Below are 14,958 nucleotides of genomic sequence, written 5' to 3'. Positions count from 1 at the left end.
GTTGGGTGTGTTGGTTAATTATATACCTGCGTACCCCAGTCAAGTGTATATGTCTGTGGGACAGCGACTGTGTAAAGTGTGTGGATATGTTTGTCTGTATATGCATCTGTGTGTGTGTGTGTGTGTGTGTGTGTGTGTTTACACAGACAAGGATGGCAGAAAAGGAAGAGGGGCTTCCAAATAAGGAGAGGAAGTGCTGCAGAGAAGTGGATCCGGATTCAGTCTCTCTGCAGGGGTCACATGCGCACACTGTCCTGGTCACACCTTGGCTCCCGCTGCCTCCTTCACTTCAATGATCTCAGCAGATAAGAACTCCAGCTGGTATGGGGCTCAGGTAGGGGGCACTGGGAAGGCCTCAAGGTCAGGACCCCATTCTGAGTCATCTCCATGACCCCCAGAACCTAGAACAGCCTGCAGCCCCGAGTAAGTCTGAAAGGGGCCCACATTCATGCAGATGACACCTCCCTGTGTCTGACACTGCGTGAGGCACTTCATCTTTATCGTCTCATGTGACTCACATCAGCTCTATTAGGTTGGGATCATTATTTCCATTTTACAGAAGAGAAAACTGAGGCTTGGAGAGCATAAGTGACTTGTCCAAGGTCACACAACCAGTGAGGAACAGAAGCAGGAGTCCAGGTCTGTGTGATCCCAGGGCCTGAACTCTTTCCAGTTCATCACGTGGGAAACTGTAAAACACAATTTTATTGGACAAATATTGATCGAGGATTGCAGACTGGAAGCTCTTTGAGGGCAGGGTCTATGCTTGTCCTTTCACCATTCACTCCCTCAACATTTGCTGAGCACCTACCGTGTACTTGGCATCGCGCTTTGTGCCAGGGGATCCAATGGTGAATGGATGGACAAGGTCCCTGCCTTTACAGAACTCATGGTCCAGTGGGGGAAACAGATGACATGGGTGTAAATAGACAACATATTTTCAGAGTAATGTGTGCTAGGAAGAAAATACAACAAGGCAATGGGATGGAGCGGCTGGAGCGGTGCAGGTGGGGGCAGGGAGGGGGGAAGCTGCTTTAGAAGTGTCATCAGGGAGGCCTGCAGGAGGAGGCGATATTGGAACTGAGATCTTCCTGCTGAGAAGGAGTCAGCCATGCAAAGTGCTGGGAAGAGGAGGGTTTGGAGTTTTCCAAGAACAGCAAGGAGACCTGTGCTACTTGAGCATAGTGTGGGGGTGGGGTAATGGCCCTGGAGAGGTTGGTAAGGGCCTGGTCATGCAGGGCCTGGAAGGTCATGGTGTTAAATGCAGTGGGAAGCCATTGGAGGCTTTAAGAAGGGGTGCTCCAATTTATATGTTAAAAAGATGGCTCAGTGGGCTCCAAAGAATGGATTGGGATGGAGAAGTAGAAGTGGGAACCCAGAGATTAAATAAGGGAGAGTTCGGGCACCAGATGTTGGTGGCTTGGATCCTGGTGTTGGCAGTGGGGATGTGAAGAGTGAATAGATTTGGGATATTTTGGGAGGTAGAAGCAATGGGACTTGCTGATGGTCTGTATCCTGGTGCCTAGAACATAGTAAACGTTTAATAGCTATTTGTTGAATGAATGAGTGAAGGCATCTTCTTGTGCATACCCTCCAGGTGTCTTGTGCACATCCTCCAGTATAAGACATGTATGTAAAAATCACCCAGGACCCTAAAGTTCTTCTCTATCCTCTGCCCCAGGGGCTAGGGCCCAGAGAATGCAGGCACTGCCCTGAGGGCTGTACACAAACCAGGCATTGACCTTCTGGGAAGATTTAGCTAGGAAGCAACTAATCCTCCCTTTTCTCCCTAATTTATAGCACCAAGAAAATGACAAACATCCAGCCTGGGTTGCCCCAGGCTCCTAGCCCATTTGGCATCTGCAGCAGGAAGCTAGACACGCAGGACTTCCTGCAGGCAGAGAGGGCCCGCCAGTCCATCTTTTCCAGGATACCCCGCCCTGGCAGCCAGAGCACTGAGCTCTGGGGCAGACCCTTGTAGAAGACTGTCACATGGATGGTGTGTGACATGTGGGTGTATTTGGGGACATGTTATGAGCTCTTGATAGGTGTCTACAGTGGGGGTGGGGGTCTGGAAGGAGACCTTGGTACCCAGAGCTTTGGGTTGCTGTAGGTGCCTGGCTGGGTGGCAATGGAGGGCAGGGGCTGAGGGAGGGGTGCTCCTAGGTCCCACCCGCTGGAAGGAAACCTGCCCAGGCTCTGGGCCAAATAAATCATTGCAAAGGGAAGAAGAACATTTTCTCATCTGTTTAAAGGGCAGTGAAGCATAGCGGTGGCTGGTCCAGCGAGAGGCAGAGCTGAGGCCAAGCGGGCAAGGCTGGGGTTGCTCCCCTCCTCGACACGCCATCTTCTCCTGTGCTGCCCCACTAAGGGCTGGGCTGCCTCCCGACTGGGCTACTGGTGGTGGTTACTGTTAATAAAAATACAAATTAATTGGTAATCGAACAATTATTTTTAAAAAGCCCTTTTCAGGGGCATAACTCTTGCTAATCCATATCTTTATCTTACCGGAGCGCAGGTGAGATCATTTATACCACTTTGCAGATAAGGAAACAGAGGCTCAGAAAGCTGAAGGGATTTTCTCAAGGTACCCTAGCACGGCAGTATGAGAGCAAGCAGACAGCCTGACTTCTAGTTGCCCTTGTGGGAGTGGTCCCCGCCATCCCCTCAGAGGTCCCAGAAGGGGCCCCAATGAGGATAAAGAGCTGGAGTCACTGTCCTTGTCCAGTCTGTGTGGTGGGGAGCTGCTGGGAGCTGTTTCTTCACTCTGCACAAGCTCTCTGTGCTCAGGCTGTGGCCGGTGCCCCTTACCTTGCCCAGGTTTTGCCCCAGGCTCCCTGGAAGCCCTCCTGGGGCTAAGACTTGTTCTTCCCACCCCCTGCCAGGGCTGTCAGAGAAGTAATTTCTCTTCAACCAGCTGGATTTGAATATGGAAACGATTTGTAATTACTCCAAGTCCTCCCGGGCGGCATAATCACCAGAGTGAGTCTAGAAGGGCAGGGGCTCCTGGGAAAGGAGGTGGGGAAGCCCCAGTGCAGGGAGGCACCTCGGGGAGAGCCTTCCAGGGGTTTGACCTAATCTAGGCTGCTCCTGCACAACCCCTGGGAGGTCCAGCTTTCTCCACACAGCTCCCACAGCCCCTCCTGCCTTACTGATCTCCCCACCCTGCCCCGATGAGCCCCCAGGTATGGGATACCATCTCTGTCAGTCCCTCACTCTGTCTGACCACCTGTTTTTCCTAGGGCATACGTTTTTGTGGCTGAAAGAAGGGGGTCAAGAACTCTGAGGGCTTCCAAGGCACAGAGAAACAGAAAACACCCTGCTGTCTCTCCGGAGCCAGTCCTCCCATTACCCTGAACCCAGCTGGATCCTGGGGGGAGGGGGAAAGCCTCAGGGATCCAGCTGCATCACATCTGCAAGAGACCTGCCCGGGTTTCTCTGGGCTCTGGGTCTCTAGTATGCTAATGTCATGAATATTCATACAGAGGAAGGCAGGCTCCCTGTAGGAGTGGAAGGGGCTGGAGCTGTGGAGGACAGGGTCCTGGAGACTTCTGAGGTCCTGTCCTTACATCCTTGTGGGTATCCCACGTCCTGACCACTCTCCTCACCTTTGCCCACCTCCTTAGGACCTCAACCCCAGCAACCGCACTGCCCCTCCCAGCGCTCGAGTAAGGAGGCCTGGGATCTCCCACTGCCCTTGGGGTGGTTCGCAACACACCATGCAGATGGCAAGGCTCGCCTGGCTAGGCTTTCTCAGCAGCAGCTGAACCTCCGAACCCAGAGACCCGGGGTGTGCTTGAGGGTGCCCAGCAAGAACCCAGGAGCCCTGCCTGCCAGTGCTAGGCCCAAGGCACGGGCCTCCTTGGGCTCCTGCTGGGAAAGGAAAAGTGCCAGCCCTCCTCCCTGCCTCATCCAGCCTCATAAATTCCCTTAAGGTAATGGGTGAGATTCCTTCATCACTCCTTATTACCTCCTTCCATTAAAGTGGATAATCTCTCACAATCACTCACAACAAATGTCACTGAGACTGCTGGAGAGGCAAGAGACAGAGGGAGGGAACGGGGGCTTTTTCTCTGGTACTGCCCCTGGGGAGAGGTGGTCTTATCCTGCTCCATCTCCCGGGAGACACAACTCAAGGGGCTTCAGTGGAGAGTTGGCGTTGGGATTGGGTGGACTGGGGACTTCCTTGCTCCCTAGGATTGGCCCCCTCCTGGCCGGAGAACCTTCAAAAAGTAGAGTCCCTGAAACCATCCCACCCTCATTGCAAAGCTGCCCCCTGCTGGCTACTCCTCTGACCAGAGCCGTGGGATTAACCTACTTGTCTTTCTTTGGCGGAAGTGGTGTGTCCCTGGTCTGCCCACCTTCCTGGTGGCAACATGCCCAGGCCACAAACCACCGGAGCAGGGTCCTGAGCCATGGGCATCTCCCTGAGTACCGCCTTTACCATGTGGGCTCTGGCCCCACCCAACTGTTCCTGGGCACACTGCCGGGATGGGGAGGGGGCGGGTCTGTACGTTTCTGCTGCCTCTACACAAATATATGCAACATGGGGGCGCCCCTGGCACAGGGAAAGGCACTTGAGGGAATAGACAGGCGCTCAGGAAAACATGTAACATACTGCACACGTGTAGCATACCCGTGCCTAGGGACATGCAACATTGCCGAGTTGACACCAGAGTATGCACCAAACATACCACGCTGCAGTGTACATATGTGGTTCCTACATACAAGTGACGCACAGCATTCAGCACACATGTGGCACTTATAAGCTGGCACATATATAGCATCCCTACCCACAGAAAAAAGCAACATGCATTCAGGACCTGAGCACAAGTTAAAGCACTGTGCATGTGTGAGGCAGTTGCATGCACAGAGTCAGGCAACATTGCAGTGCACGCCTAGGGCACCTGTATGCATAAGCATATGCAAAGTTCAGCTCACACGACTGGCACCTGCATGCACAGGGATATGCAATTTGCAGTGCACATGGGGGAGGGGGGCAAATGTTTCAGCCCTCAGGGCCCCGAGACCCTGGCTGCGCGAGATGCCTTACGCCTGGGATATCGCTGGAGGGGTGTCGCGGATCGCCTCAGCCTGCGGTCCGGGAGGCCGAGGGCGGGGCGGGGTCTTACCCGGGGCTTCTCCCGCGCCGGCGCCTGTGGCCCAGGGCGGGGAGGGGGGAGGGTGAGCTTGGCTCGGCTGGAGCTGTTCCCCCTTTAACAGGAGGCGGCGCGCGTCGCCCCCACCCCCCCCGCCCCTTCTCCGGCGGCTCCTCGCGCCCGGCCCGGCGCGCGCCTCCTCCCGGGCCCGGCCGGCGCAGGCGCCGCGTCCCGCCTCGGCCGTCACTCGGCCCCGCGCGCGCTGCGGGCAGCGGCCGGAGCGGCCGGAGGAACCCGTTTCGGCGGCGGCAGCGGCAGCGGCGCTCGGAGACCGAGGAGGATGCGGCGCCGGCTTGCAGAGCCCGGGGCTGCGGCCGCCGCCCGCGAATAGGAGGCGGCGCGCAGCGCGGGCGGTGCTCTGGGCGGGGGAGTGGGGAGCGGGGGGTGGGGGGCGGCGTGGCGAGGAGGCGGCGGCAGGAGCCCTCGCCCGGCCCGGCGCCCGCCCGCCCCGCGCTGCTTCGCGGCGCCTTTTCTGCACCCGCCGCTCCGAGGAGCGGGAGCCTCGGCCCTCTGCGCGGCTGCAGCAAGCTGCCCCGCGCCCCGTCAAGCCCCCGCCTTAGGGATGGCAAACTTGCGCCCCGTGGCCGCCTCCGCCAGCGCCGGCCCCCGCTCCTGCTGCTGACGGCGTCCAGGTGAGTGCTCGGCCCCAGACCCCGACCCGGCCCCGCACCGAGCCCTCCTGTCGCGGTCCCGATTTCCGCACCGGCCCGGACTGGGGGCGCTCCCCCAACCCACCTCTGCTGAATTCTCCCCCGCCCCAACTGAGTTCGTTCAGCCTCTATTTACCCACTCTCGTCTCTCTGGGAACTAACAAGCCTGGGGCCGAGGTCCCCTTCATCTCTGGCGAGTCCCTTTCCTGTCCCCCTCCTCCTTACCCATCTCTGCCAAAACCCCTCGGCCCCGCCGCCAGTCCTCACCCACACCTACCCCCATCGCTGTCTCGAGTCTCTCCCTATCTAAGCCTGGATCCAGGGGTGCGCCCTCCCCCTTGATTAGAGCTCCTCTCTCCAACCTGCAGCTCGCCTGTGTCTCCCCGCTTAATTCCCCCTCCTCGTCTGGAGCCGGACCCTGCTCCTCCCCTGCACTTCATCTCTGCACAGAGTCCTTCCTGTCCCCATCCATGCCTGCCCCTAGTTACTGCCTTTCCCAGCGCCGGTAACCCAACCATGCTTCCCCTCTTATTTCTGTCCTGATCGCCCCCACCCCCATATCTACCCGGAGTCCCGCTATCCCTCGCCAGTCTCTGCTGCAAGTCCCCTCCCCCTCAGCCTGGACTTGGGGCCGTGCTCCCCATGTCTGCTCTGAGCCCCCTCCTCTCCAGTCTGGGAACTCGACTGGCCTCGCATCCCTGCCTCCCTTGTCCATCTTTGGTCGGAGTCTCTCTGTCCATCCCCCGTCCCTCTCCTCCCACCCCAGGGCATAGAGCTGGGCACCAAACGCACCCTCCCGCAGCCCCGGGGTTGGCATGATGCGGGGGCGGGGGGGGGGCGGGTTGTAGGCCGTGAAGTTGGCGGCCACTCCCGCAGTCAGCTCGGTCCGAGGGAAGTCCTCCGCGCCACGGCCAGTGCAGAGCTGGCGAAGGGTCTGGTGCCCGCGGGGGGAGGGGCTCCCGGGCCAAGAGATCCTGCCCGCCTGCCCGCCTCGCCAGCTGCCGGCCGGGCCCCTGGGCGTCCTCTGGCGCCCCCTGCCCGCAGCCCTGGACCCGCCTTCCCCTTTTCCTCCCGCGGGCAACCCTAGGTTTCCGCAGCCCGAGCAGCAGTGGTGGCTGCGGGGCGCTGGGAAGTCCCTGTGGAGAGGAGGCTGGTGGGCGAGGCCCGGTGCCCTCTCTTGCTAGCCGTGCCAGAACAGCCCTGGTTGTCTGGCCTTATCCTCTGGGGATGAGGTGTGGGGTGGGGTGGAGGGCTTATCCCAGCAGCAGTTCAGGGCACAGACCAGCAGGACTGGCCCCTGGATTTGAGGTGCTCTGGTTGGGCTCGTTTGGGCTTTGGGCAGGTGTCCCCAGGAAGCGTCTATCTGTCTACCCCATGGCAGTACCCACTAGGTGGGGGGGCAAAGGTGGGCTCTGTCTGGCTTGGGCATGGAGTAGGCAGTGGGGGAGTCCACTTGGCCCTGGGACAGAGTAGGGACCTGGGGAGCATCCCCTGAGCTGCCACAGGGGTGAGTGAGGGTCAGTATGAACTCTGCAGGGCTTGCCCTGGTTTGCGGGGGGGGGGGGGGGGCATGAGGGAGGGTCTTCTCTGGACCAAGATTGACAGAGAGATTTCCCCCCTCTTCTTCCCTTCTCTGCCTTCTCTTCTTCTCCTCCCCTTTTCTCTCTCCCTCCCCCATCACTCTTCAGAAGGAAAGAGGTCCAGCCTGGGGTGGGTGTGTGCGGTAGGCATTTCTGTAACCCAGAGTGAGGTCCCAGCTAGTCTCTGCCCTCTTCCCTCCCTCCCAACCCCCAGGTAATGGAGCTGAGTAGTTAGGAACTCAGCTTTTTGTTGGATGACCTGGGTTCAAAAGCTGTGTGACCTGGGCAAGCTATATAACCTTTTTGAGCCTCAATTCGCCCTCCATAAAATGGGTCAGTGATAACTGCCTCATATAGTTGCTGGGAGAAATGATATTAGGTTGTTTGTATAGAGTGTCTGGCACCTAGTAATGCTCAACAATGATAGGTATGTTGGGCTGTTTCTCTTCAAGGCCAAGGTCAGGCCCCTCTCCACTCCACTCCTAATCCCAGAGTAGAAATGCAGAACAAGTTCTAGTGACATCGCTCCAACCTCCAAGATAATAAAGCCAGAAAATAGCTTCAGGTCCAGAATGGGTCCAGGGAGCCTTTGACCGTTAGTCTCCTCCCTCCCTCACCCATCCTTCAACACCCCACTAGATTCCTCCGGGATCAGAGGGGCATCAGTGAAAGGCCAAGGCCTCTGAGGTAATGGTTCAAGTGTAGAAGCTGGGGAAGTGGAGGAACCAAGTCAAGGTCCCCAAAGGTAGGCTGCCTCTTGAGGGGGGGGGGCGGCCCACGTGGGAAATCAGTCACAGAGGAGCACATGGGGCACAGAAGAGCCTCTGCCTACCCCCAGGAGGAGAGATGCCAGCAGGAACTTTCCAGGGCAGTTAGAGCTCCGGGTCAGAGTTAGGCGGCGACCTGGCCAGAGGGCCCCAAGAGTTTGAAGAAACCTGGCTTTGGCGGGCAAGGGAGAGAGAGGAGGCTCGAATCCGTGACGTTCTGCTGGCCTGGAAGCCCTCTGGGCAGTGTGGCTGGGCCTGGGTCCCACCGGGGAGTGGTAGCCTCCCAGCCTCCCGCCTGCCGGGGCAGCCCTGACATTGGGGAACAAAAGCTTTCGGTTCCTGTAGCAACGGCGGCTCCAGCTGCTGCAAAGTTCCGGGGAGGCGGGCGGAGGGCGGCTGAGTCACCGACCCCTCCCCCGCCGCCCGCACGCACGGCACCGCCCCCCCCTCCCCCGGGGGGCTGGGGGCCCGCATCCTAGTGCTGTGTCGGAGGCCCCTGCCCCCCTCGCCAGACGGAGAGACACTCTGCCAGCCGGAGAGGGAGGGGCTGCACTGGGGAGGTTCGCCCCCTCCCCTCGGTCCGGCCAACCAGCTCCCAAGGCTGGATGGAGGGAGTGTGCCTTCCTGGGTGCCAGAGCTCCGGGAGAGGGGTGCTTGAGGACCCCGCCCCCGGCCGATGCAAGGGCAGGGGACCTCGAGGCCCGGGGGTCCCCGCCCGCGTGTCGGTCTGGGCTCCGCCGCGCAGCGAGCGCCCAGGAGGCGGAGGGTGAGTGACGGGCAGGCGAATTGGGGCTGCCAGGTGGATAAACGCGACGGATGTGCGCACCGACGCGCCCCCTCCCCCACCCACCGCCCCTCCCCCGCCCGCGGCCGGGGCCCCCGGCTCCCGCCGCCCGGCGCCCCTGCTCTCAGCTAGCGGGAGGCTAGGGGTCGATCCCAGGGATCCCGGAGACCCAGCCCTTGCCCTGAGGTGCCCCTCCCCGCCGCACTACGCCCTATGCCTCCTCCCACCCCAGTCTTGTTTTGGCCCTTCCAGCTGCTGGAAAGCCTCGGAATCCCTCACTGGTGCAGAAGGGAAGCCCAGGCCTGTGGGATCTGGGAGGAAGGGGGCATGAATGTCTTTGGAGAGAGGGTGGGATTCTCAGGTTTGAGGGGGGCAGGGGGGCATGCGGTGAAGGGGGCCTGTGGCTGGAGGAGGGGGTTCCTGAGACTGAGATTGAGCTCCTCACCCATCTCCGCCCAGACAGGTCCTGAGGGAGGTGGCCTACTGATTATCCTCTCCATCAGCCTCCTGACCCAGGAAGTTCTTCCTCGGAGGTGACCTCCATACCCCTCCTGTCTAGCTCTGTGCGTGGAGGGGTCTGTGGTCTTCCTGGGCTTGCAGGTGGCAAAGCTACTCTGAGGTTTAGCCCAAAGAGCCTTCAGAGGTACCGACCTCAACTTCAGCAGGAAAGAGGAGAGACTGTGAGGTTCTGAGAAGAGGGAGGGGGAAGGGGAAAGGATGGTGTGAGCGCTCTCCCCGTGGCAGGCTCTGTGCTGGGAACTCACCAGGAGGCTGAATGAGAAGGTATATGCAGTCCTGAGGGCAGGGATCATGTCTCCACTCCACAGAGGGGGACACTCAGGCTCAGGGAGGCTGATCACGGCTCATAACCACCTGAGCTGCCTGTGAGGCCAGGATCCTTCTAGGTCCCTTCCCAGGGGAGGCGGTCTCTGACCCAGCTCGGAATTGGGCTCCTTGCCTTATTTTGTGGATGGGGAGTGATATAAAAAGGGGCCCCTAGAAGGTCTTATGTCACAGCAGGAACAGTGAGAGTCATATACACCCAGGGTGTAATTCCAGAATTGATGTGAGGGGAGGTGTCTGAAGGAGACTGAGTGGAGGAGGGGGCTTGGGCAGGGTTTAGAGGTGGCTCAATTCTGGAGAAGCCAGGCTGTGGCTCTGAAGGATATGGACCTAGTGCTTCTTGATGGGTTGGAGCTATGGACTAGGGAGCAGGGGAGGCTCAGGAGATGGAGCTGGGGGCCTGAGCCCTCAGTTTCAGGAACACCAAGGAAGGAGCAGCAGATCAGATCCGGCCTGATGCTTAGCTGTCATATGCTGAGCTTCAAAAACCCAAATACCTGTGTGTTCACACTAGAGAGTATATTTGCATCTCTGCACGCGTGTATGAGTGTCTGGCTCTTGACAGCCTGGTACATGTGAGTGTGTGCACCTCGTGTGCATTGAGTTCACTCATCTGTGGTTTACTCCGATCTCTGTGCATGTCTGTGTGCATGTGTATCTCTTCACAGGCTGAACGCCTGGCTATACACGTGTCTGTGCATCCATGCTTTTGTGTGCATGTCTGCAGGGCACAGGGGTGTTGGTGTGTTTGTGCGTGGAGATTCCCTGCCCTGCTCTAAGTGGGGGAGACAAGGCCAGTTATAATGAGGCCCCACCTCCCCTCCACTGAGCTACAGCCATGGCCTGAATTTTGCAGCCTGCTTAGAAATAATTGGGGGCAGCGGGGGGATTGGATGTCACTCATCATCAGCTGCTGGCTTCCCTGGTGCCGCAGCAGGCTGGGCAGGCTGAACGGTTTGGCACAGTCATGATGTGGGGTGGGAAGGCCAGGGGTCTGGTCCCTTTTCCAGCTCTGTGCGGGGCAGAGGAGACACAGCCTATACTGACTTCTGCTGAAAAACTCCAGGCAGGTCTTTGGAGGAGGGTGGTGTGGCTCCTTCCTTGTAAATGCGCCTGTCTAGAGCCTGCCTCCCCACCCCGCTGTGGCCCAGGAGGGGCAAATGTGTGTTTGCGCTTGGGGCTTGGGCCTGGTTCAGAGTGGCAGCACGTGGGATCTGGGGCAGCGAGGAGTTCCCTGGATGCTGCGCAGGAACTGGAATTCTGGGATTCTCATTCCTTTCCCACCCACCCCCACCCCCGCCTCTGACCACTCTTTAGACTCCTGAACAGCCACAGGAAAACCTGTCCCTGGGGAGCAGCTGTGTCCTGGCACAATCTAGCCACACCCTGTGAATTATCCTATGTTTGTGATTCAGTTCCCAGAGCTAATAGCTTGGGACTGAAGCGTGAGGAGCAGAGAAGGGGACAGAGCGGGAAGCTATGTGTGGATACGGGAGAGACCGGGCTGGGGCCTCAGGTCCTGGGCTCCAGTCCCAGCCTGGCTTCTCTCAGGTGATCTTGAGCAGATTGCCTCCCTTCTCAGAGCCTCATCTTTTCTCCTCTAATGCGGAACAACCAGGCTCTGGGGGCCCATCCAGTGCTGTGAGCTATGCTTTGGGCATGGAGGAGGGAGGCAGCGTGGACCCCGCCTGGGGGCAGGGCTGGAAGCGGGGCTGAGCCTGGGCACTACTCTCTGCTACCTGGACAGCTGGGGTGGAGGCTGTGGGCAGTGGCTCTGCCCTGGCCTGGTAGGTGCGAGGCACCTGCAGCGCCACCCACCCCCATCCCTTGTCCACTCTGGCGTGACTGCTTTGTGTGTCTGTCAACTTGGGTCCTGGTTGCCCTTCCACACCTGGAGTACATGCACAGCTGCTGGGAGCTCAGCTTAGTGCTTTGGGGGCAGTTAGAAATCAACGGATGCTGGTCTCCACTCCTAGGAGCTTGAAGACTCATGAGATGAGTGAGCTAGCCCTGGGGACATAGCAAGGGCTAGTGGTCACGATTGGGTGATGCAAACTTTCAGGAAAGGGCTGTGGGAGCTAAGAGGAGGGAAATGGCTTGGTGGCCTCCCCGGGGGTAGCAGGCCCTGCGCCAGGCCTTGGAGGATAACACCATGGTGGGAGGGGAAGAGGGGTTAGAGGGGAACAACTGCACCCATTTTGCAGATGCCTCTCCCCCTTGTTTCCAGCAGGAAATCCACAGCAGCGGTAGTCATGACGTTCACACTTGTGATGCCCTCCCATGGGCATGGCTCAGGCTGTGCTCAGTCCCCAGCACACCAGCGGTAACTCCTCCCCTTTCTCTCCCACTCAGTAAAGCAAGTGAGTGAGAATAACAGTGTTCCGGGAATAACCTTGAATTGCTCTGATTTATAAAAAAGCAAATCATTGTCAAACATCGCTACTTTGACAATTACCTCTGGATTATGTGTGACACGCCTCACAGCTGATCACGACACATTGCGACTGAGAGCAGCAGTTCTGGAGGATACAAGTTGCGTGGTGGGGCTGGGGATGGATCTGAACGTCAGGCCGAGATGCTGGCAGTTGATGGGACCGATGGAGGAACCACAGAATAATAGTCACAACTAATGTTTCTTAAGGGTTTACGAGATTCCAGACGCTCTCCTGAGGGCCTTCATTTCTCAAGTAAGGGGCTCAGAGAGGTCAAGTCCCTTGTCTAAGATCACACAGGTGGACCTGGGTGACTTAAAAGAACATAGTCTTCACCGCAAGGCCCACGACCTGCAGCTAGCCACAGGAGATTCAGAGCCCATGCTGGCTGCACCCGGGGCCACTGACCACTGTCTCTCTCCACAGGGCAAGGGACATAGGATGACCCCAGCCTGTCCCCTCTTACTATCTGTGATTCTGTCCCTGCGCCTGGCCGCCGCCTTCGACCCCGCCCCCAGCGCCTGCTCTGCCCTGGCCTCGGGCGTGCTCTACGGGGCCTTCTCACTGCAGGACCTCTTTCCTACCATCGCCTCGGGCTGCTCCTGGACCCTGGAGAACCCGGACCCGACCAAGTACTCCCTCTACCTGCGCTTCAACCGCCAGGAGCAGGTGTGCGCCCACTTTGCCCCCCGCCTGCTGCCCCTGGACCACTACCTGGTCAACTTTACCTGCCTGAGGCCCAGCCCCGACGAGGCGGAGGCCCAGGCGGAGTTGGGGCGGCCAGAGGAGGAGGAGGAGGCCGCGGGGTTGGAGCTGTGCGGCGGTTCGGGCCCCTTCACCTTCCTGCACTTCGACAAGAACTTTGTGCAGCTGTGCCTGTCGGCCGAGCCCTCGGAGGCCCCACGCCTGCTGGCGCCCGCAGCCCTGGCCTTCCGCTTTGTCGAGGTCTTGCTGATCAACAACAATAACTCCAGCCAGTTCACCTGCGGCGTCCTGTGTCGCTGGAGCGAGGAGTGCGGCCGTGCGGCTGGCAGGGCCTGTGGCTTTGCCCAGCCGGGCTGCAGCTGCCCTGGTGAGACAGGGGCCAGCCCCGCTACCACCACGCCTCCGGGTCCTCCTGCTGCCCACACCCTGTCCAATGCTCTGGTGCCCGGGGGCCCAGCCCCACCTGCCGAGGCCGATTTGCATTCCGGGAGCAGCAATGACCTGTTCACCACAGAGATGAGATATGGTGAGTCTGAGCAGCGCCCAGGTGAGGTGGGTGTGTCTGGAGGGCTGATGGTGCCCATCTTGGCGGATACTGGGGCATTCATGTGGTTGTTCACCAATGTCTCCACTGGGTCCAGCCTTGTCCTGGTGTTGGGGTCACCAAAGTGGATTGGGGTCAGACCTCCCTCTTGAAGAGTTTGCAGTCTGGGTGGATGAATGGGGGCATAGACCCCCATAGACAATGCAGTGTGATAAACCCAGGGAGGGGACCCCCTAACTGGGCAGTCGGGGAAGGCTTCCCGAAGGAAGTGATACAAGAACAGAGATCAGAAGGACAAGTGGAAGCAAGCCAAGCCAAAGGAGTGGTGAGGGCATTCCAGGCAGAGGGAGCAGTGTATACAAAGGCCCAAAGCTGGGAATGATGGCGGCGGGCGCTGGCACTGCAAGTTGACAAGTTTGCCTGGAGGCTGGAGTAGGCAGGGCGCAGGGACATCTTCCTGCCCACACGGGTCAGTGGTTTTTGGCTGTGGCCCCAGGGTCGGGGCAGAGGAAGGCACAGAAGAATGTGCCTGGGTGAAGAGGCCTGAGCTTCGAGGCTGCCTTGGAGGGCTGGCCTGGCTCAGCTCCCAGCGTCCCCTGTCTCCCCCGCTCTGGGCCCACGTCTTCTGGGACCAAGGCTGCCAGCTGCTAGAGCTTCCTGCTGACTGGGCAAAAGCTCTTCAAGCCCTTGAGTCCTGCCTGCTCCTGCTCCCACCCAGCTCCCTCAGCCACGGCCACCTTCTGCCAACCCTCCTTCCTGCAGCTTCAAGGCCCCAAGATCCTTGGCTGGGTCCTAAGTGTCTGCTGAACAGGGCTGGGCCAGGGACTGGCCAGGGGTCCCAGGACGTGGGGGTGGGAGGGAGGCAGATCTGGGATCTGGTTTCCAGCGCTGGTACTAACAGGGAGTTCCCGCCCCTCTCTGGGCCTCAGTTTCCCATTTGGGATAACAGATGCTCGCCTACCATTGTGAGGTTGTCATGCAGGGATGGGTCAGAGGGGCGTCTGGATCTGGCTGAGAGCTTTTACAAGGACACAGGGGGTCTCGTGTGAAGGCTGCTAGGAGTATTGGAGGGGTATGATCTGTTCCCATGCCTGCTTTGGAGACAGAACGCGAAAGTTGGGAACTGTCTTTGTTACGTTGAGTAGATCCTTTTTTTTGGCATCAGTTTTTTTGTCTGTAAAATGGGGAGATAGCCTGGTTTAATTAGAGGAGGTGTTTATCATGACAGTAGCCTCTCCCAAGGCTTTGGGGAAGAGCTTCTCAGCCTCCCTCATGAGACATCTGGCATCACACCCATCCATGGCAAATGCCCAGTGGCCTTGTTCTGGCCTCTCCCCTAGGCCAGCTTGGCCTCTCACAGCAGTCGATGAAGCCATCCGAGTGACAGCCAGGCCCTGGGCAGGCTACGGGCCCTGGAGGCTGGCCTGGGATTTAGTGCCTGCAGGAAGAAATTGAATTTTGCTTCTTTGTCGAACATCGGCGGAGAGCACCAGG

The 14,958-nt window shown here is 59.0% G+C and overlaps 1 protein-coding gene across 11 annotated transcripts in view; it reads left to right on the top strand.

Moving 5' to 3' along the window:
- The first annotated feature begins 5,724 nt into the window (after window positions 1-5,724).
- Window positions 5,725-14,958, top strand: part of ADGRB2 (adhesion G protein-coupled receptor B2) — a 36,312-nt gene continuing 27,078 nt past the window's right edge. For 9 of the 11 annotated variants that reach the window (XM_068539379.1, XM_068539378.1, XM_068539374.1 and 6 more), the window contains exons 1-2: window positions 8,626-8,922; window positions 12,642-13,446. In XM_068539379.1, the coding sequence (XP_068395480.1) occupies window positions 8,833-8,922; window positions 12,642-13,446 (895 nt within the window). In that variant the 5' untranslated portion in view covers window positions 8,626-8,832. Of the gene's footprint in view, window positions 5,792-8,625; window positions 8,923-9,451; window positions 9,504-12,641; window positions 13,447-14,958 lie in introns of those variants that run through there. The other 2 variants (XM_068539375.1, XM_068539376.1) reach the window with 2 other exon arrangements.

Source organism: Eschrichtius robustus, chromosome 3 (genome assembly GCF_028021215.1).
Source record: "Eschrichtius robustus isolate mEscRob2 chromosome 3, mEscRob2.pri, whole genome shotgun sequence".
Classification (NCBI taxonomy): Eukaryota; Metazoa; Chordata; class Mammalia; order Artiodactyla; family Eschrichtiidae; genus Eschrichtius; species Eschrichtius robustus.
This window is presented reverse-complemented; position numbering and strand designations above follow the sequence as displayed.